This window comes from Embiotoca jacksoni, unplaced genomic scaffold (assembly GCF_022577435.1).
Source record: "Embiotoca jacksoni isolate LCO1_2020_lvr unplaced genomic scaffold, fEmbJac1.0.p SCAF_15, whole genome shotgun sequence".
Lineage (NCBI taxonomy): Eukaryota > Metazoa > Chordata > Actinopteri > Embiotocidae > Embiotoca > Embiotoca jacksoni.
The window spans coordinates 10965171-10992140 of NW_027185285.1; the positions used below are offsets into that span (position 1 = coordinate 10965171).

Below are 26970 nucleotides of genomic sequence, written 5' to 3' on the forward strand. Positions count from 1 at the left end.
CATTTTAATTAAATTTGGACTCATTTTTGAGGAAACAAAAAGTGAAAATTGTGAATTATTTTTATTTAATTAATTTCTTAATGGATTATCACAGACTGGTGTCTGTCATATTTTAGTCCGAATGTTTTTTTAAAAATATTTTTTTAGTTTTGTGTGACTTGTGGTGAACAGGAAAAACACGTTATGCAGATTGTGGCAGGAGGAAGGTGTGGTTAGTTTACGAGGACATTAACCAATAGTATTAGTAAGAGCATGACAACGTCACCTTAGGAATTTCCCCTAAAGACAAAGTTTTGCCCGCACAGTATCAAGAACTCAGAAGTTCTTATGAGTTCTTACTGATGAGCAGGAGACGTGGTTCCATTACAAGCAATTAATCTTGATAATGACATTCAACATTCAAAACAGTGGTTCAGTCAAAGATCCTTTTAAACACCAACTACTAACAAAAAGAGCCCTATACAGTTATTTAAAAGAGATGTTCAGGGCTGCAGGTTATCAGTGGGGAGGTGGACCATTAAAGGGGAGGATCCCAAAAAGAGGAGCCACCCCGATCACACGTGGACACAAAATCACTCACACACATGTGAGAATTCAGAACCAGAGGTGCACCAAACCACACAGCACTTGAAGGGAGACACCAACACAAGGAGACACCAACCCCACCACCTTAGGCCCAGCAGCTCCTACAGAGACAGGGTACACAATTAACAAGGCTCCACTTCACAGAAAGAAAAAGAAGAAAAGACAAAACCAAACAACCAAAGTAACTCAGGTTAGCTGATCAGCAGGAGGGATGATCAGATACCCAATTTATGTAAATAAAATTCCATGTGGACCTAAACATCCCCTGTCAAAATACACACAGTAAAATGGCTGAAGCTAAAAGGAGTTTTCTCCATTAAAAGAACAGTGTGACGCTGACATGAAACAGCACGAAGCAGGGGCGCAGTGCTGTCAAGAGCAAGCGAAGCCCGGTAGTTGAGCAGCGTCAGGCACTGAAGACAAAAACAGCGCAGGGTAAGATGAAGCCCGGTAGGTGACGCAGCGCAGGTTAAGGTAAAACAAACAGCGCAAACAGGAATAAAAGAGTGCTGCCGTATTGTTTCTGTTAGTCGTGCTTTTCTGGTGTTATATTGGCTTTCTGTGATTTTGTACACGATCTCTTAGGCTCCCCTCATCCTGCACAAGTGACTCACCTGCTGATCAGTGTTTGTTTTTGTGGTGTTCCCGTGTTGGGAAAGGAAAAGCAAAGGACGAGTGAGGACAGCTGCACACGTGGAGCTTTGAACGTGTGTGTGTGTGTGTGTGTGTGTGTGTGTGTGTGTGTGTGTGTGTGTGTGTGTGTGTGTGTTCAGTGTGAGTGTGTGTCTATGCTTTAACTTCACTTTGCTTTTGTTAAATAGACTCTGTTTATTTGCATTTGTTTAATATCTTGCACCACTGGTTTTGACCAACATAACAATAACTGGAGGGTTATTAGCAGCACAGTTCAGTGAAAAGGCTCCATAAAAGGAAAGAGGAACTAAATCTCAGGTTTTTGGTTTTACTTTAAAACTTACATCAGGACCAGTTGAAATTGAAACTAAAACCTTGAAACCATATCAATCCCTCTTCCTTTTTTGGACTAACACGAGTTAAATATTATTGGATTTCCTGGTAGATATTTTGAAAGTCTTTGTAATCAAACTCTCGGCAGCTGCTGCGTCACAGACTGTTCAGGGCTTACAGTGGTACGTGCTTGTTTGGATGTTTTCAACAGGCCTATTTTCTGTTTTCTTGTAAATCTCCAGGAAACAGAGCTCTCAGTTTCATTTTCACTTTAAACATTACTGATTTACAAGTAATGTTATAACATTACACTGTTGTCTGCGTTTCTTGGTTGTTTATATATATATATATAAATATATATACTGTACTGTATATACTGTGCATTTTATATTTAATATTTTTTTTTACTGTTATTTTATTGCTTTTTATTATTTTATTATTATTTCATTGCTTTCCTGTATGCTGCTGTAGCAAAACAATTTCCCCTTGGGGATTAATAAAGTAACTACCTAACCTAACCTAACCCAAACTAATGTGCAGAGTTTTGCAGCCGCTTAGACCTATCACGTGACATTAGATCTGTTAAAGGCATGTGGGAGGGTTTTGTGGAGTACAGTTAATTATCTAACGGTCTCTGCTCTCTATATATATGTGAGGCGGACTGTGGGGATATGTGATACTGCAGCCACATTTGCAAAGACAGGCAGAGCTGAAGAAATACGCATCAAATGGTAAGTTTATATAATAATCTTATGGTGTTTTCGCTTACAGATTTAAATCTGCTAAATCTGTTCATGTACAGTATCTGAAACCTTATTTTCCTACATTTATATTTCCTCTAAGTTTTGGCTGCTTTGACTTCTTTAGAGGATGTTCTTTTAGTGCACGCACACACATTTACTTAGTTCCGCCTATTTAATGATCCATTTATTTTAGTTTTGTGTGACTTGTGGTGAACAGGAAAAACACATCATGCAGGGACACTCCCCTTCTCTTAGAAAATTATTATTTAACAGCAGGATTCAGATGGATTTAAAGTAATATTTTCTCACATTTAACCTTCTCTACTCTTAATCTAAGAAGTACAACTTTTGCTTGAGCTCTGGTTGTCTAAATGGGGTGTGTCAATGCAAGTAAACAGAAAACTTTCCTTGACCTTTTCTGCCAAATGCTCTTAAATACACTGCACATGTTTCATATGGACTTTGTCACATTGTCCTGTTGCGTCTCCTCACGTGGAATAGACAGAAAAAAAAAGAGGAAAAGTCAACAACTTTTCAGATTATGTTTGCAACATTTCACCACTATCAATAAAATCTTAACCTTCGTGTTGTCTTTGCGGACAATAGAGAGCTGCATTCGTCCGGGTCAAATTAGCTCTCCAACAAAAGGTGCGTAGTCCTATAATGAAAAATGTATCCAATTTTTTTTTTTCAAACCTCTTCATCCAACTTGATTCCAACTTATTGACACTGGTTTTACACTTTTTTTAAATTATTATTTATGGTCAATAGACCTCATTTTAATTAAATTTGTACTCATTTTTGAGAAAACAAAAAGTGAAAATTGTGACTTATTTTGATTTAATTAATTTCTTAATGGATTATCACAGACTGGTGTCTGTCATATTTTAGTCCGAATTTTTTTTTTAAACCATTTCATATTTTCCGATGCCAGCAAATAGTCACACCTGTTGTCCTCCTGTTGTCAAAACTGACCGTCTGTTTTTTAATGCTTGTAAGGCATAATGGAAAATTTATCACAAATTTTTGTGTCAAACCTCGTCACCCAACTTCATTCCAACTCACTGACACTGGTTTTACACTTTTTATTTTAAATTATTCCTCATTAGATCTCCTTTCTTCTGAATTTATAATGCATTTTTGAGTAAAAAAGAAGCCAAAATTGTGTATTATTTTTAGGATGAATTAGATCAAAGGAAATTTATTGATGGAATATCACTGTCTGGTACCTGTCATAGTTTTGTAAAAAAAAATGTTTTGAAACCAATTCAAATTTATGAATTTGAAATGGTCTGGTTTGATATTTTATTTTACATAATATATAAATTATCGCCCAATTCTGTGGCACATTTTGTTAGACAACATCATTCCAACTCAACACAACTAATTTTCACGCACCTCGTGTGTGAGTGAATGTGTGTGTGTGTGTGTGTGTGTGTGTGTGTGTGTGTGTGTGTGTGTGTGTGTGTGAGTTTGTTTTTGTTGTGTTCCCGTGTTGGGAAAGGAACAGCAAAGACCAGTTAGAACAGCTGGACACATGTTGAGCTTTGAACGTGTGTGTGTGTGTGTGTGTGTGTGTGTGTGTGTGTGTGTGTCTAAAATCAAAACATTTTATGTGTTAGATATACTTTTTGTTATTTTATCAAATCATTTGAATGGTGATGTGTATTTTTTACTTTTGGGGGACTACATACAGCTGGATCACTTGAACTAAGGCAAAGTATAATCTTTAAATGCGCTTCTCTGCTAAAGTTTATTATTGCATCTGCTGTTTTAGGCTATCTTGACTCCTAAAGCTCGTCTGTTTTTTGGTAGCTGGAATTGTACGTGATTGGATTCTTGTTTTCACTCAAATAACTGAGTCAAAGAGAACAAGTTTAGAGTTAAACTGGTGGTCTTTTATTCCAATTCTATTGAGAACTAAGTTGTATTTTACTTTCTACTGTTTGAGGTAAAAAGACTCTCTCCGGGACCAGTTTGTGACCTAAATTTAGAGACTGTGTGAAAGTTTTCTTTGTTTAGAAATCAGTTGTGAGTTTCTATTGCTGCCCATTTGTAACACCTGGTGACTGGAGGCCTAACGAGCAGGGGGTGTGGTCTGACCAGCTGTAGCTAACCCTGTTGTAAAACCAGGAAGTGTTTGAAGCATCAGCTTCAGCATCTGAGGGCTTGTCCGATGAAGACTTGGAGGATAAAGACAAAGGAGTCTTTCGTTGGAGTCTCTGAAGACTCGAAGGATAAAAACAACTCCTCTCTGGCCTCCTCTGTTTTATCTGCCCTCCCTTCAACTGACTCTTTCTCCCTCATGCATCCTAACTCAGCCACAGACACTCTCCTTTCTGCTCTGTCTTCCTCTCTTGATTCTCTCTGTCCTCTTACGTTACGACGGGTCCACAAGTCCTCCCCAGCTCCATGGTTGTCTGACTCGGTGCGTGCCGAGAGAGCCACTATGAGAGCGGCAGAAAGGAAATGGGAAAAAAATCTAACCACCCTGATGACCTGCTCACTTATCAATTTCTCCTCTCCTCTTTCTCTGCCTCAATTTCTGCAGCCAAAAGCTCCTTCTCCCTAACCAGAGTTCAATCCTCATTTTCCAACCCCAAAAAGCTATTCTCCATCTTCTCCAACCTCCTTGACCCCCCCTCCTTTCCTCCTCCCTCCTCCCTTCTACCAAGCCACTTTGTCAACTACTTTACTAAAAAGATAGATGACATACACTCCTCATTTTCAAACCCAGCTTCTGTAACTACATTTTCATCAACTTCATCTTCAACCCCTTCGCTTTCCTCTTTCACCCCCCTGTCTCCCAATCAAGTTCTCACCTTGGTAACCTCCGCCCGCCCAACCACCTGCCCCCTCGACCCCATCCCATCTCACATTCTCCAGTCTATTGTTCCAGACCTTCTTCCTTTTCTCACCCATCTCATCAACACTTCTCTGTCAACTGGCTGTTTCCCGAACTCTCTGAAGGAGGCGAGAGTGAACCCTCTCCTGAAGAAACCCACCCTCAACCCGGCTGAAGTAAACAACTACAGACCCGTCTCTCTTCTTCCCTTTCTTTCCAAAACTCTCTAATGAGCTATCTTCAATCAACTCTCCTCCTATCTTCACCATAATAACCTTCTTGACCCTCACCAGTCTGGTTTCAACAGACCACTCAACAGAGACGGTCCTCCTTGCTGTTTCTGAGCAGCTTCACACTGCCAGAGCAGCCTCTCTGTCCTCTGTCCTGATCCTTCTGGACCTTTCTGCTGCATTTGACACAGTGAACCACCAGATCCTTCTTTCCTCCCTTCAGGACCTCGGTGTCTCAGGCTCTGCTCTCTCCCTGTTCTCATTCTACCTCAACGACCGCACCTACCGGGTAACTTGGAGAGGATCTGTGTCTGAACCTTGTCCTCTCACTACTGGTGTCCCTCAAGGCTCCGTCCTGGGTCCCCTCCTCTTCTCTCTGTACACCAACTCTCGGCTCTGTCATTCACTCGCATGGCTTTTCCTACCATAGCTATGCTGATGACATCCAACTAATCCTTTCTTTTCCCCGATCTGAAACACAGGTAGCAGCATGAATCTCTGCCTGTCTGACTGACATCTCTCAGTGGATGTCCTCACACCACCTGAAAATTAACTTCGACAAGACTGAACTGCTCTTCCCTCCAGGGAAAGACTCTCCCACCATCGACCTGACTACTACCATGGACAACTCTGTGTTATCCCCGACCCTGACTGCAAGGAACCTTGGAGACACTCGACAGTCAACTCTCTCTTACTGCCAACATCACTACAATGACACGTTCCTGTAGATACATGCTGCACAACATCAGGAGAATACGTCCCCTTCTCACTCAGAAGGCGTCACAGGTTCTGGTCCAGGCTCTGGTCATCTCACGTCTAAACTATTGTAACTCCCTCCTGGCAGGTCTACCTGTTAGTGCCATCCGACCTCAGCAGCTCATCCAGAATGCCGCAGCTCGACTGGTCTTTAACCTCCTAAATTCACTCCCACTACTCCGCTCCTCCTCCGCTCCCTTCACTGGTTACCAGTAGCCGCCCGCATCCGTTTCAAAACATTGGTACTTGCGTACCGCGCTGTGAACATATCAGGTCCAGTATACATCCAGGACATGGTCCAACCTTACATCCCAGCCCGCTCCCTCTGCTCAGCATCTACCAATCAGCTTGTTGCTCCTCACTGAGCTAAACACTCTACAAAATCATGACTGTTTGCTGTCCTGGCTCCTAAATGGTGGAATGAGCTCCCCAATGATATCAGGACAGCAGAAAGTCTATACATCTTCCGCCGCAAACTAAAAACACACCTCTTCTGACTTTACCTTGAACAGTAGAACTTTGGTAGTGCTTAAAATGGCACTTACTGATAGCACTTTGCAGTTTGGCTTTCTTGAAGAAATTGTATTTTCTTGATTCTTGTTGTTCTGGGTTTGTACACTCATGGTTGAAATGCACTTATTGTAAGTCGAATTGGACAAAAGCGTCAGCTAAATGTAATGTAATGTAATTTGCAGTATTGAAATATTGTTTCATTTTTGTGAATTACTTTGTTTTATGACTGAAAAGATGAAGAGCCGATAAGATGGAGTTTGATCCAGTAGAAGACCCCCATGAACCTCAACACTCAGTCACCAAGTCAGCTTCAGCTGCAAGCAATAACACAGGTAATATTTTAATTAGGAACAACAACATGGATTTTATGGATTATATTTCAGTTGTTCATTTCTGCAAACTCTGCACCACTTTAACATTGACATTTTAATGTTTAATCTACTGATGTTGTTTTGTTTGTTTCAGTGATCCCTGAGCTCACGCTTTTGTTAACTGGTGACAGAAATTCCATAGAGATCGGAACAAAAAACATCTTACTTGACCATGACGACCAAACAAATGTGGAACAATTTTCAGCCAAACTGTATGATTTGTGTGGTCGGCACATCTCTGTCATTAACATGCTTGGTCTTCCAAACATTGACAGAGTCCCATTAAATCAGGGAATTCATGCCTTTCTCTTACTGGTACCATATGGACAGCACAACAGTCATTACAAATCAAGAGTGCAGTGGTTAGAAAAAACTTTTGGGAGAGGATTTCTCTCCTATTTAATGACAGTTGTAACTCATGAGTCAAATGAAAAATGTGAAGGTGCCCTGGCAGACCTGAAAGCTAATAGCAGTTTTGCTGAAAAAAGATACCACACATGTACAAGAACTATGACGGATGAAAAAGAGATCGTATCTCTGTTGGAAAAAATTGACGTCATGGTCTCTGAAAACAATGACCAGAGCTACAGCAGACTGACGTGTGTTCAAAATAAAGATCAGAAAGAACACCTGGACCACAACTCCTACAAAGAAGAAAGTGTTGGGACAGGTGAGATTATAATTTTGTAACTTTCCTGGCAAAACTTAACAGCAAAACAGCAAAACTTAACAGACAAAACATATTCAACAAAAATTACCTTGTGATTCATTAACAAACACAATATAGTTAAAACACCTTAAACAAACTAATGCTTTAATTGATAATACAAAAAGTATGAATCAAACAAATACACATCATATTCTAATAGACCGTACTTAAGAAAGAAATGTACCATGTCTTATAAGTATAAAAAAACAAAAACATCTCATGACTTCTGTCACAATTTTACTTTCATCATTGTATTGAGGATCTTCTCACAAATGTTTTGAGTAATTTGCCCTCTACAACAGCAGTTGGCGCTGTGACTCAATTTAATGTACTTCTGCCCAGACCCGTGTAAAATACATCTCAAATAGTATTTTTCTATTTGGCTTACGTTGACTTGATAAAACCACTAACCACAGATGAACATTATGCTCAATGATGAAAAAAACCTATAAATCAGTTAAATACCTTAATTGTTACATACCTCCTGTGGTTCAGCAAACAAATAGACTAAGATCTTTCAAATTCGTTCATTCTGACCTGAAAGGGGTGACATTGTGTCTTTGCAAGAAATGAATTTAAGAAAGAAAAGTTAGATATTAATTTGATATATTGAATATATTGCAAGATTCTCAGTCAATTTACTGTTATTTTTTAAAACCTGCAGAAGAAGAAATAGAGGTTTCAACTGAAGTCACATCTGGACCATCTGAGACCAAGGGCAAAGGTAAGATGTTAATTAAGAATTGAATTGTGCAGCAACACATAACCCAATTATTTTTAACCATTTTCTACATTGTTTAACTACTGAAGCGATGAAATTACACGTAAGTCATAACAGTGAAATTAAATAATATATTTTAAATTTGATATTCTTCAGTATAGTAGCCCCATTTTGCTTTGATAACAGCTTCGCACACTCTTCATTCTTTGGACGAACTAAATAAGCTCATCACCTGGAGCTTTTCCAACAGTCTTGAAGGAGGTCCCACATGTGCTGAGAGACACCCATGTCTACCCTCATGGGAAACCCCAACCTTGTCCTATGTGAAAACCATCGGATTACACTTGAAACCACTGGGATTATATGTGAAAATTGATGTGGAACCAATGTGTATTTCCCTGCTAAACACATACAGTTATCAATGGGAAACCCGTTGGATTACACGTGAAACCCTGTTAAACTCAAGAGTAGTGAACTCAAATGCAGACACGCTATGAAGGCAGGAAAGCAGTTCATTGTGTTTACTACAAAACAGAGCAGATTAATCGGATGAAGAGGTAATGAGGAAGACACTGAAAACCTGCTGACTATCACAAACACAGAGACAAGGAGAGAGAGGGCGAGCTGCTCTGATGGAGACCTGAGGTTACTGCAGGTCAGATAATGTTCCAGTGGCAGATAGATAGATAGATAGATAGATAGATAGATAGATAGATAGATAGATAGATAGATAGATAGATAGATAGATAGATAGATAGATAGATAGATAGATAGATAGATAGATAGATAGATAGATAGATAGATAGATAGATAGATAGATAGATAGATAGATAGATAGATAGATAGATAGATAGATAGATAGATAGATAGATAGATAGATAGATAGATACTTTATTAATCCCTCAGAGGGAAATTTGTATTAGATGGAACAAACTCAGAGGTATGTGAAACCCATGAGATTACATGGAAAACACACGTATGTTCCCATATGAAACACATACCTTTACCTGTGAAACGCATGAGACTACATGTCAAATTCATGAGATTACATTTTAAAACCATCAAACTGTGACACAATAAAATAAAACGAATACGTGATACGAATCAAGTTTCATTAACTTGATTCATTAACAAACACAATATAGTTAAAACACCTTAAACAAACTAATGCTTTCATTGAGAATACAGAAAGTATGAATCAAACAAATACACATCATATTCTAATAGACTGTACTTAAGAAAGAAATGTACCATGTCTTATAAATATAAAAAAAAAAAACATCTCATGACTTCTGGCACAATTTTACTTTCATCATTGTAATGAGGATCTTCTCGCAAATGTTTTGAGTAATTTGCCCTCTACAACAGCAGGCGGCGTTGTGACTGAATTTAATGTACTTCTGCCCAGACCCGTGTAAATACATCTCAAATAGTATTTTTCTATTTGGCTTACATTGACAAATGACCTATTCTGTTATTTATTATTTTTTTTATAAGGACTTGATAAAACCACTATCCACAGATGAACATTATGCTCAATGAAAAAAAAAACTATTAAACAGTTAAATACCTTAATTGTTACATACCTCCTGTGGTTCAGCAAACAAAAAGACTAAGATCTTTCAAATTCGTTCATTCTGACCTGAAAGGAGGTGATATTGTGTCTTTGCAAGAAATAAATTTAAGAAAGAAAAGTTAGATATTAATTTGATATATTGAATATATTGCAAGATTCTCAGTCAATTTACTGTTATTTTTTAAAACCTGCAGAAGAAGAAATAGAGATTTCAACTGAAGTCACGTCTGGACCATCTGAAACCAAGGGCAAAGGTAAGATGTTAATTAAGAATTGAATTGTGCAGCAACACATAACCCAAATATTTTGACCATTTTCTACATTGTTTAACTACTGAAGCGATAAAATTACACGTAAGGAACAACATAGTGAAAGTAAATAATATATTTTAAATTTGATATTCTTCAGTATCGTAGCCCGATTTTGCTTTGGTAACAGCTTCGCACACTCTTCATTCTTTGGACGAACTAAATAAGCTCATCACCTGGAGCTTTTCCAACAATCTTGAAGGAGGTCCCACATGTGCTGAGAGACACCCATGTCTACTCTCATGGGAAACCCCAACCTTGTCCTGTGTGAAAACCATGGGATTACACATGAAAACAATGGGATTATACGTGAAAATTGATGTGGAACCAATGTGTATTCCCCTGTGAAACACATACAGTTATCAATGGGAAACCCGTTGGATTACATGCGAAACCCTGTTAAACTCAAGAGTAGTGAACTCAAATGCAGACACGCTATGAAGGCAGGAAAGCAGTTCACTGTGTTTACTACAAAACAGAGCAGATTAATCGGATGAAGAGGTAATGAGGAAGACTCTGAAAACCTGCTGACTATCACAAACACAGAGAAAAGGAGAGAGAGGGCGAGCTGCTCTGATGGAGACCTGAGGTTACTGCAGGTCAGATAATGTTCCAGTGATAGATAGATAGATAGATAGATAGATAGATAGATAGATAGATAGATAGATAGATAGATAGATAGATAGATAGATAGATAGATAGATAGATAGATAGATAGATAGATAGATAGATAGATAGATAGATAGATAGATAGATAGATAGATAGATAGATAGATAGATAGATACTTTATTAATCCCTCAGAGGGAAATTTTTATTAGATGTAACAAATTCAGAATTAAGTGAAACCCATGAGATTACATGTAAAACACACGTATATTCCCATTTGAAACACACGCCTTTACCTGTGAAACGCATGAGACTACATGTCAAATTCATGAGATTACATTTTAAAACCATCAAACCGTGACAAAATAAAATAAAACGAATACGTGATACGAATCAAGTTTCATTAACTTGATTCATTAACAAACACTATATAGTTAAAACACCTTAAACAATCTAATGCTTTTATTGAGAATACAAAAAGTATGAATCAAACAAATACACATCATATTCTAATAGACCGTACTTAAGAAAGTAATGTACCATGTCTTATAAACAAAAACAAAAAAAAACATCTCATGACTTCTGTCACAATTTTACTTTCATCATTGTAATGAGGATCTTCTCGCAAATGTTTTGAGTAATTTGCCCTCTACAACAGCAGGCGGCGTTGTGACTGAATTTAATGTACCTCTGCCCGAACCCGTGTAAATACATCTCAAATAGTAGTTTTCTATTTGTCTTACATTGACAAATGACCTATTCTGTTATTTATTATTTTTTTATAAGGACTTGATAAAACCACTAACCACAGATGAACATTATACTCAATGAAAAATAAAACTATTAAACAGTTAAATACCTTAATTGTTACATACCTCCTGTGGTTCAGCAAACAAAAAGACTAAGATCTTTCAAATTCTTTCATTCTGACCTGAAAGGAGGTGATATTGTGTCTTTGCAAGAAATAAATTTAAGAAAGAAAAGTTAGATATTAATTTTATATATTGAATATATTGCAAGATTCTCAGTCAATTTACTGTTATTTTTTAAAACCTGCAGAAGAAGAAATAGAGATTTCAACTGAAGTCACGTCTGGACCATCTGAAACCAAGGGCAAAGGTAAGATGTTAATTAAGAATTGAATTGTGCAGCAACACATAACCCAATTATTTTGACCATTTTCTACATTGTTTAACTACTGAAGCGATGAAATAACACGTAAAGAATACATAGTGAAAGTAAATAAAATATTTTAAATTTGATATTTTTCAGTATCGTAGCCCGATTTTGCTTTGGTAACAGCTTCGCACACTCTTCATTCTTTGGACGAACTAAATAAGCTCATCACCTGGAGCTTTTCCAACAGTCTTGAAGGAGGTCCCACATGTGCTGAGAGACACCCATGTCTACCCTCATGGGAAACCCCAACCTTGTCCTATGTGAAAACCATCGGATTACACTTGAAACCACTGGGATTATATGTGAAAATTGATGTGGAACCAATGTGTATTTCCCTGCTAAACACATACAGTTATCAATGGGAAACCCGTTGGATTACACGTGAAACCCTGTTAAACTCAAGAGTAGTGAACTCAAATGCAGACACGCTATGAAGGCAGGAAAGCAGTTCATTGTGTTTACTACAAAACAGAGCAGATTAATCGGATGAAGAGGTAATGAGGAAGACACTGAAAACCTGCTGACTATCACAAACACAGAGACAAGGAGAGAGAGGGCGAGCTGCTCTGATGGAGACCTGAGGTTACTGCAGGTCAGATAATGTTCCAGTGGCAGATAGATAGATAGATAGATAGATAGATAGATAGATAGATAGATAGATAGATAGATAGATAGATAGATAGATAGATAGATAGATAGATAGATAGATAGATAGATAGATAGATAGATAGATAGATAGATAGATAGATAGATAGATAGATAGATAGATAGATAGATAGATAGATAGATAGATAGATACTTTATTAATCCCTCAGAGTGAAATTTGTATTAGATGGAACAAACTCAAAGGTATGTGAAACCCATGAGATTACATGGAAAACACACGTATGTTCCCATATGAAACACATACCTTTACCTGTGAAACGCATGAGACTACATGTCAAATTCATGAGATTACATTTTAAAACCATCAAACTGTGACACAATAAAATAAAACGAATACGTGATACGAATCAAGTTTCATTAACTTGATTCATTAACAAACACAATATAGTTAAAACACCTTAAACAAACTAATGCTTTCATTGAGAATACAGAAAGTATGAATCAAACAAATACACATCATATTCTAATAGACTGTACTTAAGAAAGAAATGTACCATGTCTTATAAATATAAAAAAAAAAAACATCTCATGACTTCTGGCACAATTTTACTTTCATCATTGTAATGAGGATCTTCTCGCAAATGTTTTGAGTAATTTGCCCTCTACAACAGCAGGCGGCGTTGTGACTGAATTTAATGTACTTCTGCCCAGACCCGTGTAAATACATCTCAAATAGTATTTTTCTATTTGGCTTACATTGACAAATGACCTATTCTGTTATTTATTATTTTTTTTATAAGGACTTGATAAAACCACTATCCACAGATGAACATTATGCTCAATGAAAAAAAAAACTATTAAACAGTTAAATACCTTAATTGTTACATACCTCCTGTGGTTCAGCAAACAAAAAGACTAAGATCTTTCAAATTCGTTCATTCTGACCTGAAAGGAGGTGATATTGTGTCTTTGCAAGAAATAAATTTAAGAAAGAAAAGTTAGATATTAATTTGATATATTGAATATATTGCAAGATTCTCAGTCAATTTACTGTTATTTTTTAAAACCTGCAGAAGAAGAAATAGAGATTTCAACTGAAGTCACGTCTGGACCATCTGAAACCAAGGGCAAAGGTAAGATGTTAATTAAGAATTGAATTGTGCAGCAACACATAACCCAAATATTTTGACCATTTTCTACATTGTTTAACTACTGAAGCGATAAAATTACACGTAAGGAACAACATAGTGAAAGTAAATAATATATTTTAAATTTGATATTCTTCAGTATCGTAGCCCGATTTTGCTTTGGTAACAGCTTCGCACACTCTTCATTCTTTGGACGAACTAAATAAGCTCATCACCTGGAGCTTTTCCAACAATCTTGAAGGAGGTCCCACATGTGCTGAGAGACACCCATGTCTACTCTCATGGGAAACCCCAACCTTGTCCTGTGTGAAAACCATGGGATTACACATGAAAACAATGGGATTATACGTGAAAATTGATGTGGAACCAATGTGTATTCCCCTGTGAAACACATACAGTTATCAATGGGAAACCCGTTGGATTACATGCGAAACCCTGTTAAACTCAAGAGTAGTGAACTCAAATGCAGACACGCTATGAAGGCAGGAAAGCAGTTCACTGTGTTTACTACAAAACAGAGCAGATTAATCGGATGAAGAGGTAATGAGGAAGACGCTGAAAACCTGCTGACTATCACAAACACAGAGAAAAGGAGAGAGAGGGCGAGCTGCTCTGATGGAGACCTGAGGTTACTGCAGGTCAGATAATGTTCCAGTGATAGATAGATAGATAGATAGATAGATAGATAGATAGATAGATAGATAGATAGATAGATAGATAGATAGATAGATAGATAGATAGATAGATAGATAGATAGATAGATAGATAGATAGATAGATAGATAGATACTTTATTAATCCCTCAGAGGGAAATTTTTATTAGATGTAACAAATTCAGAATTAAGTGAAACCCATGAGATTACAGGTAAAACACACGTATATTCCCATTTGAAACACACGCCTTTACCTGTGAAACGCATGAGACTACATGTCAAATTCATGAGATTACATTTTAAAACCATCAAACTGTGACAAAATAAAATAAAACAAAAACGTGATACGAATCAAGTTTCATTAACTTGATTCATTAACAAACACAATATAGTTAAAACACCTTAAACAATCTAATGCTTTTATTGAGAATACAAAAAGTATGAATCAAACAAATACACATCATATTCTAATAGACCGTACTTAAGAAAGTAATGTACCATGTCTTATAAACAAAAACAAAAAAAAACATCTCATGACTTCTGTCACAATTTTACTTTCATCATTGTAATGAGGATCTTCTCGCAAATGTTTTGAGTAATTTGCCCTCTACAACAGCAGGCGGCGTTGTGACTGAATTTAATGTACCTCTGCCCGAACCCGTGTAAAAACATCTCAAATAGTAGTTTTCTATTTGTCTTACATTGACAAATGACCTATTCTGTTATTTATTATTTTTTTATAAGGACTTGATAAAACCACTAACCACAGATGAACATTATGCTCAATGAAAAATAAAACTATTAAACAGTTAAATACCTTAATTGTTACATACCTCCTGTGGTTCAGCAAACAAAAAGACTAAGATCTTTCAAATTCGTTCATTCTGACCTGAAAGGAGGTGATATTGTGTCTTTGCAAGAAATAAATTTAAGAAAGAAAAGTTAGATATTAATTTTATATATTGAATATATTGCAAGATTCTCAGTCAATTTACTGTTATTTTTTAAAACCTGCAGAAGAAGAAATAGATATTTCAACTGAAGTCACGTCTGGACCATCTGAAACCAAGGGCAAAGGTAAGATGTTAATTAAGAATTGAATTGTGCAGCAACACATAACCCAATTATTTTGACCATTTTCTACATTGTTTAACTACTGAAGCGATGAAATAACACGTAAGGAATACATAGTGAAAGTAAATAATATATTTTAAATTTGATATTTTTCAGTATAGTAGCCCGATTTTGCTTTGATAACAGCTTCGCACACTCTTCATTCTTTGGAGGAACTAAATAAGCTCATCACCTGGAGCTTTTCCAACAATCTTGAAGGAGGACACCCATGTCTATTCTCATGGGAAACCCCAACCTTGTCCTATGTGAAAACCATCGGATTACGCATGAAATCAATGGGATTATACGTGAAAACTGATATGGAACCAATGTGTATTCCCCTGTGAAACACATACAGTTATCAATGGGAAACCCGTTGGATTACATGCGAAACCCTGTTAAACTCTAGAGTAGTGAGCTCAAATGCAGACACACTATGAAGGCAGGAAAGCAGTTCACTGCGTTTACTACAAAACAGAGCAGATTAATCGGATGAAAAGGTAATGAGGAAGACACTGAAAACCTGCTGACTATCACAAACACAGAGAAAAGGAGAGAGAGGGCGAGCTGCTCTGATGGAGACCTGAGGTTACTGCAGGTCAGATAATGTTCCAGTGGCAGATAGATAGATAGATAGATAGATAGATAGATAGATAGATAGATAGATAGATAGATAGATAGATAGATAGATAGATAGATAGATAGATGGATAGATGGATGGATGGATGGATGGACGGAGGACGGACGGACGGACGGACAGATAGACAGACAGACAGACAGATAGATAGATAGATAGATAGATAGATAGATAGATAGATAGATAGATAGAAAGATAGATAGATAGATAGATAGATAGATAGATAGATAGATAGATAGATAGATAGATAGATAGATAGATACTTTAGTAATCCCTCAGAGGGAAATTTTTATTAGATGTAACAAACTCAGAATTAAGTGAAACCCATGAGATTACATGTAAAACACACGTATATTCCCATTTGAAACACACGCCTTTACCTGTGAAACGCATGAGACTACATGTCAAATTCATGAGATTACATTTTAAAACCATCAAACCGTGACAAAATAAAATAAAACGAATACGTGATACGAATCAAGTTTCATTAACTTGATTCATTAACAAACACAATATAATTAAAACACCTTAAATAAACTAATGCTTTTCTTGAGAATACAAAAAGTATGAATAAAACAAACACACATCATATTCTAATAGACCGTACTTAAGAAAGAAATGTACCATGTCTTATAAATATAAAAAAACAAAAACATCTCATGACTTCTGTCACAATTTTACTTTCATCATTGTAATGAGGATCTTCTCGCAAATGTTTTGAGTAATTTGCCCTCTACAACAGCAGGCGGCGTTGTGACTGAATTTAATGTACCTCTGCCCGAACCCGTGTAAATACATCTCAAATAATAGTTTTCTATTTGGCTTACATTGACAAATGACCTATTCTGTTATTTATTATTTTTTTATAAGGACTTGATAAAACCACTAACCACAGATGAACATTATGCTCAATGAAAAAAAAAACTATTAAACAGTTAAATACCTTAATTGTTACATACCTCCTGTGGTTCAGCAAACAAAAAGACTAAGATCTTTCAAATTCGTTCATTCTGACCTGAAAGGAGGTGATATTGTGTCTTTGCAAGAAATAAATTTAAGAAAGAAAAGTTAGATATTAATTTGATATATTGAATATATTGCAAGATTCTCAGTCAATTTACTGTTATTTTTTAAAACCTGCAGAAGAAGAAATAGAGATTTCAACTGAAGTCACGTCTGGACCATCTGAAACCAAGTGCAAAGGTAAGATGTTAATTAAGAATTGAATTGTGCAGCAACACATAACCCAATTATTTTGACCATTTTCTACATTGTTTAACTACTGAAGCGATGAAATAACACGTAAGGAATACATAGTGAAAGTAAATAATACATTTTAAATTTGATATTTTTCAGCATAGTAGCCCGATTTTGCTTTGATAACAGCTTCGCACACTCTTCATTCTTTGGAGGAACTAAATAAGCTCATCACCTGGAGCTTTTCCAACAATCTTGAAGGAGGACACCCATGTCTATTCTCATGGGAAACCCCAACCTTGTCCTATGTGAAAACCATCGGATTACGCATGAAATCAATGGGATTATACGTGAAAACTGATATGGAACCAATGTGTATTCCCCTGTGAAACACATACAGTTATCAATGGGAAACCCGTTGGATTACATGCGAAACCCTGTTAAGCTCTAGAGTAGTGAGCTCAAATGCAGACACACTATGAAGGCAGGAAAGCAGTTCACTGTGTTTACTACAAAACAGAGCAGATTAATCAGATGAAGAGGTAATGAGAATATTATGGAACCTTTGTGTTTGTCATTGGAGCACCGAATGGCGTGAAAGCTCCATTGAAATGTAAGGAATTATTATTATTCCGCGTTATTATTATTATGCTACGTAAACAACTGCTCTCCAAAACTCATGAAAGCGAGTTGGCGTGGCAAAATGTTAAAAGTAAGTTGTTAAAAGAAGTTGTTTTCGTCAACTGGTGGTGTGGCGGCCATTTTGAGGGTCTCAATGGCTGTAAATGTTGTGTACATGGACGGACCTTCTCCAAACTTTACAGGTATGATAACAGTCCGGGCCTGAACACATGTGCATGGTAATTTTTGGTCATAGTGATAGTGCCCCCTGGTGGCAACAGGAAATGTCACTTTTTAAACCTTCACATGCTATGTCGAGCTGGTTGATCAGATCCATGTCAAATCAGGTCTGAATAGTGTTAAGATGTTGATAATGATATATCGAGAAGTGAATGCGTTTTTGTCGAAGGGCGTCGTCATAGCAATGCATCAAACTTTTACGTTCCGCCATGACACAGGAAGTTGACGTTGACGGTCAAAAGATGCTTGAAACCTCCATCACACATCCATCCAGCGTGGTGAGACAATACATCTGATATGTGTTGTGCGAGTGGATGTATCCAAATGGCTTGCTAGCGCCCCCGGCACCTAGTTTCACCGACATGCACAAAATTCGGTGGAAATGTGTATCACATGGTGATGTACAAGAAAGTCTCCTGGCACCATGACCTCAACTTAACAGGAAGTCCACCATTTTGAATTTAGTCGCCATTTTTGTCGATTTCCACCTGTTGTATTTTAACGAACTCCTACTACAGATTTTGTCGGACCAATTTGCATTTTGTCTGTCCTGTCTTAACACCTGGGAGATGAAAAGTTATCAAAAGAATTTGTTTTCGGCGAACGGTGTGCCCGTGTATGGAACAATATGTACATATTCTGATCTTCCTCAAACATTTCATGTTTGATAACAGTCCCGCCCTGAAGACACCTGTATGGTAATATTTGCTCAGTCATAACGCCCCCAGCTGGCAACTGGAAAATAAATATTTCATACTTTCCCGTCCTTCATCGAGGTAGTTGATCACATCAACATCAAATCAGGTCAGAATAACCTTAAAACATTGATGATGATATATTGAGAAGTCAGCTTTTTTGCGAAAGGGAGTCGCCAGGGTGATGCGGCAAAGTTAGATTTTTCACCTAGACACAGGAAGTTGATGTATAAGGTCCAGGAATGCTTCAAACCTCATGAAACTTTGCACATAAATCAGACATGTTAACCTCCACGGACCCGCTGGCTCATCAACATTTAGCATACGAGGGTTTGCATATCACTGCTTGTTGCTCATGTTATTGTACTTGTTGAGAATATGTTGGTGAAAAGTTGCAGTATTTGTGACACATTACATGTGATGACATGTTTTCCACATAGTACCACATATAACAACGTGGGGAAAAATCTTCCCACATAGTTTTCCCATGTTATATTTTGCTACATAACGTGTCCTACATGTGATCACGTGTCTCATGTGGAAAACATGGCTCGTGATTTTGTTTATGGGTTAGTTGAGCGGTTCTTGCCATAATATGAATATGGATTAGTACAGTAGTTGAGCAGGTTTATTTTGCTGTTTACGAACAAAACTTTTGCACTACGTAAGTGATGATCTCAAACTCTTTAAGATCAAATATTTCACCAGTAAACTTTTGAAAAGGTTCAGCTGTTAACTGAAAATTCTTCCAGGTGACAAACTAATGAAGCTGGTTAAGACACTTCCATTAGTAGTGTAAAGCTGTCAGCAAGATAAACACCGGCTACTTTGAGTCAATGTGAAACAAATTTAGGTTTGTTCATACATTTTCATTCATTACTCAGTTTCATGCTGTTATTTTATAATTGGGTGTTTTCGTTATTGTTCTAAATCTGGGGTGTCCAAACTACGGCCCGCGGGTCAACTGTGCCCGTGGTCGATTTTTAATTGGGCCGCAGCAAATTCTAAAAATATAATGGAATATGGCCCACACATGAATGAACGATAACTTTCGCATTACGGAGGAGCTGCTTGATCTTAGGAGTCTAAAGGGCACAACAACGGGTAAGGACATTTTCAAAGCTGCGTCAGATGCAATTGATAATATGGAACTTAAAGTGGTTAAATTGTGGCGTTACAACGTACGGGTTTCCTGCCATGACAGGTGAGCACAAAGGAATGGCCTCAATGCTGCGGGACAAGGTGCAGGAGAGTGAAGGCGAGGCTGTTAAAATGGATGTGCGAAGCTTTGTCTCTTCGAGACAACTACGCAACTGCAATGCTGCGCACATCCCCGCGTTGCCCGCAATAAAATGTGCAAACTTCCTGCTAAAAGGGGGAATTAGTGTCTGTGATCAAATCTCTTGTGAACGAGTTCAGTCAGCGTTTCCAAGACTTTCCTGTAATTGAGAACGATAATGTAACAGGCCAGGGATTGACCAGCCAGTAGATGAGGACAGAAGAACTTTATTTTAGCCCAGATACTAAAATTCAGCACACTCCATTACTGCAGGACCTGCTCACTATTTGTCTCAAAACATTACATTGACTTTCATGTGCACTGAACACAAATCAGAGGTACTTCCATTAATGCCCAACTCATGTCACTCATGGTGCCTACTATGAACGTTCGAACGAACGCTGGGCATTCTGGGAAACACCGCTACAATATCAAGCTGTTCTCGACTCCCCTATATGCGAGTTAAAAATATATTACACAGTATTCATGTGTTGAAAAGCCCAATTACTGAATAAATTCAGTCAATTAAAGTTGATAACATTTTCTAACAAATGTTAGTTGATGTGTTAACAACCCCAATAACTTATTTGCATAACTAACTTAATTATACCCATCCCCTTGTTCACTTATTTTTCCCTCTTTATTCAGGGCTGTGAAGGGGGATCACCATCCTAACTAAAAAGCAATCTGAGGCAGCTGTTTTGAGAATGAGCTGTTAACCCTTTTTGTAACAAAATGAACGAAAACCTGTTAATGGAAAGTTGTGATGGAGGCTGTTTTTTTATTTAAGCATATTCAATTATTAAGCATAATTTATCTACATTTGATTGATTTTGTTAACTTTAATAGTGGCCCAGCCTTTCGTATATTTTTCAGTATTTGGTCCTCAGTGAAAAAAGTTTGGACACCCCTGTTCTATGTTGATGAAAGCGGTAAAAAAAAAAAAAATATCTGTCCCTCTGGTAATCTGGAATATCATTGCTGTTCTGCAGGTACCGTCGATGTGGAGAAAGAAATTGAAACACTGCTCAGCAGACTTCACCTTCAAGACAAACTTCAACAGAAGCTGTCACCAGCTGACTTTCTTAAAATAGGTCCACCTGTGAAACCGAGCAATGACACGTGTGAGCAAGAACTAGCCTATACTTTTCTTCAGAAGTTATTGGCGTTAGACTACAGAGCTAGACATATCCTTGTAAAACAGGAGAGTCCTGAGGTCAGCCATCCACAGTCTGCTCCGGTGTCTGACAGCACTGACACAGATGATAGTGACTCAGATGAATTTTTTAACACAGATGAAGACTCTGATCAATCAAAACAGACCCATGCGCATCCAATGGATGTTCAAATGGCAGTATTTCACTGCTCAGACAGCTTTCTCAAGCAGGACATGATTAAAAAGTTGTCACAGTGTCAGTACGCCTTACCTTTGCTCGTTCCTGACCCAGTCACAATGGATATTGAGTGTCCTCTTTGGACATTGAGACAAATAATAAAAACATGGAAGGTAACTGAAATCAAGGATAAAGACACCATCACCATGAAGAGTATGCCAATCTGCAAAGCTGAAACACCCATGGTGTCATTTTTCCGCCTGGGTTCACTGTCTCAGTCTAAATCTCATCTCATGAACTCTTTGATCAATGACACTCACAGTACCTTCTTCCACAGAAACTGTAAAGGTAGCACCAAATCTCGCCATTTGATGGATGGTGTCGCAGAGATTGCCTGGTACTTCCCTGCTGGAAACCCCAATGACTCCTTCACCGACTGCATTGCCTTCTGTAATCTTCACGGTGATGCTCTAACGACTGAAAAACAGCGTGAAATACTGATCAATAAATCTTCAGTCAATGTTGTTTTTGTGCCAACTCTGACAAGAACACAGAAAAACACTGCAGTCCTCTCAGCCCTTCACAAGTCTACAAAGCCTCTCATTATTCTCGTTGCTGATAAGGATTGTGGTGGAGTTGAGAAGAAACCAGGGAAATACATTGTGGGTCTAAAAGAAAGAAGCCAGTCAGATGTTGCTGAAGAACTGAAAATGATTATTAAAAAGACTTTGTCTGGACCACACACATCATTCCAGCTTGAATCTATGTCCAAGGTCTCTGGAGTCAGAGTGGATGAAGATGACCCAGTCTGCCAAAAGGGGAAATCTGCAGCAATGAAAATATTGAATTTGCTTCAGGGGATGGACATCTCAAAGATCAAAGATAACTTTCTCCCTTGTCAAGGCAATCTGTGGCATGAGTGGTGCAGAATAAAGAAAGAACTGTATCACCTCCAAGGAAACATTGAGAAGGAGAAAAGTCAGAAGGAACAGGCACTGACGCAAATACGACAAGAACAATGCTCTGTTTCCCACACCGAACTGATGAAGTCATTCACTGAAAGCCTCTTGTCTCTGCCATCAACAGACAAAGAGTACTTCCTGAAATGGATGCAGATCTTAATAGATGCCCTCTCCACAGATGACCTCGCTTCAATTCTACAAAGATATGATGAAAAGTGGTCTGAAGTCTTGGCTCTGAAGAGGAAACATGAAAAATCTCCTCTGTTAGACAGCAAACAAAATGAGCTTGAACAAATATCAAAAGAACTACAGTCAGCAACGTTTGGCTTGGAGCACATCTTTAGAGAAATGGGACAAATCTATGAAGCCCATAAATCTCAAAAGAAACAAACACACAACAGGCAGACCGACTGGTCAAAATACCCTGAGCTGGCTGCAGATCTGATGATATCAGGACACCCGATGGAGCTGATGGATGGTGATGCAGGTTACGCGCCTTTAACTTGGATCTCTAGTGTTCTGGAGGAGGTCATCAGGAAACTTGGCGACCAGACAGTTTTTGTGTTGTCAGTTTTGGGCGTACAAAGCAGTGGAAAGTCAACAATGCTGAATGCCATGTTTGGGTTGCAGTTTGCAGTGAGTGCTGGCAGGTGCACCAAGGGTGCCTTTATGCAGCTGATCAAGGTGTCAGAGGAAATCAGGAACGACTTGAAGTTTGACTATTTCCTAGTGGTGGACACTGAAGGACTGCGAGCTCTTGAGTTGGCCAGTAACACCACCACTCACCACGACAATGAACTGTCAACATTTGTTGTTGGCCTGGGAAACATGACACTGATCAACATCTTTGGTGAGAATCCAGCTGAGATGCAAGATGTCCTGCAGATTGTTGTTCAGGCTTTCATGAGGATGAAGAAAGTTAAACTTTCTCCGAGTTGTGTGTTTGTTCACCAGAACGTTTCAGATATTGGAGCTGCAGAGAAAAACATGGATGGAAAGAGACGCCTGCAAGAAAAACTGGATGACATGACTCAACTAGCTGCCAAAGAGGAGCAATGTGATGTCAAGTGCTTCAGTGACGTCATTGCATTTGATGTTCAAAAAGATGTGAAATACTTTTCCCACCTTTGGCAGGGAAGTCCACCGATGGCTCCTCCAAATCCACGTTACAGTGAGAATGTCCAAGAACTGAAGCACATCATCCTCTCCAAGGCTTCACAGTCATCCGGGATCACGCTCTCATATTTTAAAAGCAAAATTCAGGACCTGTGGAACGCCCTGATGAACGAACAATTCGTTTTCAGCTTCAAAAACACACTGGAAATTGCAGTGTACAGAAAACTTGAGGTCCAGTACGCGACATGGACCTGGACCCTGAGGAGCAACATGCTGACCATTGAGAACCAGCTTTATACCAGAATAGAAAATGGAAAACTGGACAGGGTTGAGAACAGTTATCTCTTTACAGAAATGAGCAAAACATTTGAAAAAATCAAAAAGGATATGAATCTCTACTTTGAGGATAAGAGAGACAAAGACATGCTGGTTCAATGGAGAGGCCGATTTGAACAGAAAATCAAGGAGTTTCACGAGGAACAGGTGAAAGGAGTGAAAAAAACACTGGATGAAGTTATCCAGCAGAAGAAAGCTTGTAAAGAGCTAGATGATAAGAAGACCGATTTTGAGAACAAGCTGCTGCAGAAGAGCAAAGAGCTCGCTCATAGGTTAAAAGACAAAGCAAAAGAGGAGGAACTTAAAAGTCAGTTCAACACTGTTTGGGGGGAGTTGGTCAGGGAATTATCTGCAGGTATAAAACCCATTGAGGACATCAACCTGGAGGAAGATCACAAACGTGTCCTCAATGAGCTTGGTTTTGAGTGGGGTCTTATAAAGGGATGCAAAGACAGTAACAGATACCAAGTCTTGTCAAAACTGGGGCACTACTCTGATTATGTGAACCAAAAGACACAGCGAGATCTCTCTGAGGAGAGACACCAGTCTCATGAGAGTAAAAAGGAAAACAAGTACACTGGCAAACAAGGAACAAATGTATTCAAACGTGCATTCAATTATTTTAAACAAAAGATAACAATTGTCCCAACAACCCAACAGAAAGGGAACCGTGACTTCTCACATGAACAACATGAACAGATCCGATCCTTCATCAGTCAAGTTGAACAACAATCCCTCGAAGAAATTCAGACCAAACCTGTAGCAACAAGAGGCTGCAGATCAACTTACTTGCTAGAAATGGCCCAAAATGTTCAAACGAAGGTGACAGATTTTGAATCACAAAAGCCATACACACTGAGGAAGGAGTTTACAGTTGATCTCTCGCTGTATGTTTTTGACAGGGCAGGAAGATGGCTTTCCCAGTCTCACGAGACATACAGAAAGAACAACGATGCACTGACTTATTTAGAAAGCAAGAAAGATCAGTGTTACAGCATTTTTAGAAGCTTCTGGAAAGGAAACTCATCTGCTGTCGTTTTTGGAGAAATGATCTGTGAAAATCTGAAGGTGTCCGCTGTGCAGGCTGTCTGTAACAAGACTGCTATTGATCTCGCTGGAGAGATGAGGTGTAGTTTCCCAGCATTCAGTGGGAACAGGTTGAACTTGGAGAAACATGTGTTGAAGTCACTTGCAGAGAAAGAGGACTTCAAGAGTTTCATCACCTACATCCGAGATCCAAGAAGTCAAGCAGAGAATTTTATAAAAGATGAAGTACACAAGTACATGTTCAGAGAACAGAGTCATAAAGCACAGAACATACTCAAGAAAAATGTGGACGACATCAGTGAGCTTGTCAGTCAAGCTTTATTTACTGCAACACAGGAAGTCAAAACCCAAAAAGGAGGAACAGACATGTGGATGGCGCAATTTTCTAGTGTGCTAAAAGACAAGCTGACACTTGACACCATTTCTTGTCAAAATTTCCGTGACATAAACAATTTTGACTTTCTTAAAGAAGAGATAGAGAAAGGCCTTGTACCCATCAAAACAGAGATGAGCCGCCTCTCCCTGGATAAGATGAAGGACTTTAGGCTGCAACCTGATCAGATCCTCATCGATCAGCTGTGTAGATGCTGCTGGGTAACGTGTCCATTCTGTGGAGCTGTGTGCACAAACACCCTGGAAGATCACAGCCCTGATGACCACAACGTCCCCTTCCATCGATCAGCCTCAGTCAAGGGTTGGCACTACAGAAACACAGTGGAAATGTCCGTTAACTTCTGCACAACAAATGTTTCAAGTGATAACAGTTTTTACCTTGATGGAGTGTCAGAAGTCTCCGTTCCTTTCAAGCAGTACCGTACTGCTGGACCAAGGTTTGCTAACTGGAGAATTACCCCTGATGAGTCCAAGCTGACATATTGGACATGGTTTTTGTGTCGATTTCAACAAGAACTGGAAAATTACTATGGTCGGAAATTCAAGGGCAGAGGAAAAATTCCCAGTCAGTGGAGAACACACACTAAACAACAAGCGATTGAAAGTCTGGATGAATCGTACTCAGAGTAGACTGTTACTGTAGTGAGTCGACACCGGAACAACTGCTGAAAATCACAATTTCTTTTTACGTGATTATTCAGAAATTAAAATCCTATAAACAGCACTCATATACTTTTACTGATTTTATCATCAAATGTAGACAGTCAGTAAATCATTACAAAATACAGGGTTGACTGATGTACAGAATCATCTTCACATTATTCAAATGAACGACAGAGAAACAGGAGCACACTGGAACAATGGTCATATAGAGAATGAAGGGAGTCATCAAATTGAAGATGATATGTGTCATTGACGAAGTACTTCACCAAGGTTTTCATTAAGGAGCAGCAATCTGTTGTTTGTTGTTTATTTTTAAGGATGAAGAAAGTGGATTTATGAAGTTTTTGCATGTGAGGATGGATGTTAAATTTAATTTAATCAAAATATGTACAATTTAAAGCTACATGAGCATAAAAAGAGTTTATATTCTGTGTTCAAGAGACGTGATTACAAATTACTGATTTTTTTTGTATGGTGTGAGATATAATTCTTTGTTTTAATCTGTTTGAACTGATTTAAGAATTAGTCGAGCAAATATTGTTTTTTTTTTGTATGTTGAAGTATCTTCATTTAAAGTTGAATTGACAAAGAAAGTAGCAGACATACTGTAACAAGCATATTTTATGTTACTGAAGTATTTCAACTGTAATCTGTTAATCTCATTTTAATCAGCCTGTAATTATATTATATTCTCACCAGCTGAAGTTGAGTTTTAATGCACACAAGGACAGTTGTATGACTACAGCTTGTTCTCGTCACGATGTTGACCTCTCGTGTTATTCACAGCAATAATGATTCAATAAAAATCACTACTTCATATCC

The 26970-nt window shown here is 38.1% G+C and overlaps 1 protein-coding gene across 5 annotated transcripts; it reads left to right on the forward strand.

The window, feature by feature from the left end:
* Positions 1 to 2224: 2224 nt before the first annotated feature.
* LOC138198238 (interferon-induced very large GTPase 1-like) lies at positions 2225 to 26967 on the forward strand. Of its 5 annotated transcripts, none has more exons than XM_069149540.1 (6): positions 2225 to 2282; positions 6873 to 6970; positions 7104 to 7679; positions 15533 to 15592; positions 17409 to 17468; positions 21290 to 26967. In XM_069149540.1, the coding sequence occupies exons 2-6, from the start codon at positions 6889 to 6891 to the stop codon at positions 26113 to 26115; spliced, it is 5604 nt and encodes a 1867-aa protein (XP_069005641.1). In that variant the 5' UTR covers positions 2225 to 2282; positions 6873 to 6888; the 3' UTR covers positions 26116 to 26967. The 5 variants fall into 5 exon arrangements, with proteins under 5 accessions (XP_069005641.1, XP_069005640.1, XP_069005639.1 ...); XM_069149539.1 differs by lacking the exon at positions 2225 to 2282 and adding an exon at positions 5852 to 6398; XM_069149538.1 differs by lacking the exon at positions 2225 to 2282 and having other exon boundaries at positions 5852 to 6970.
* The last annotated feature ends 3 nt before the right edge of the window (positions 26968 to 26970 follow it).

Bases quoted from the DNA above. Each gene is read 5' to 3' on its own strand.
- LOC138198238 (XM_069149540.1), top strand. From the start codon at position 6,889: ATGGAGTTTGATCCAGTAGAAGACCCCCATGAACCTCAACACTCAGTC. The intron at 15,593-17,408 runs GTAAGATGTTAA...TAAAACCTGCAG, and splicing joins ATCTGAAACCAAGGGCAAAG to AAGAAGAAATAGAGATTTCA. The intron at 17,469-21,289 runs GTAAGATGTTAA...GCTGTTCTGCAG, and splicing joins ATCTGAAACCAAGTGCAAAG to GTACCGTCGATGTGGAGAAA.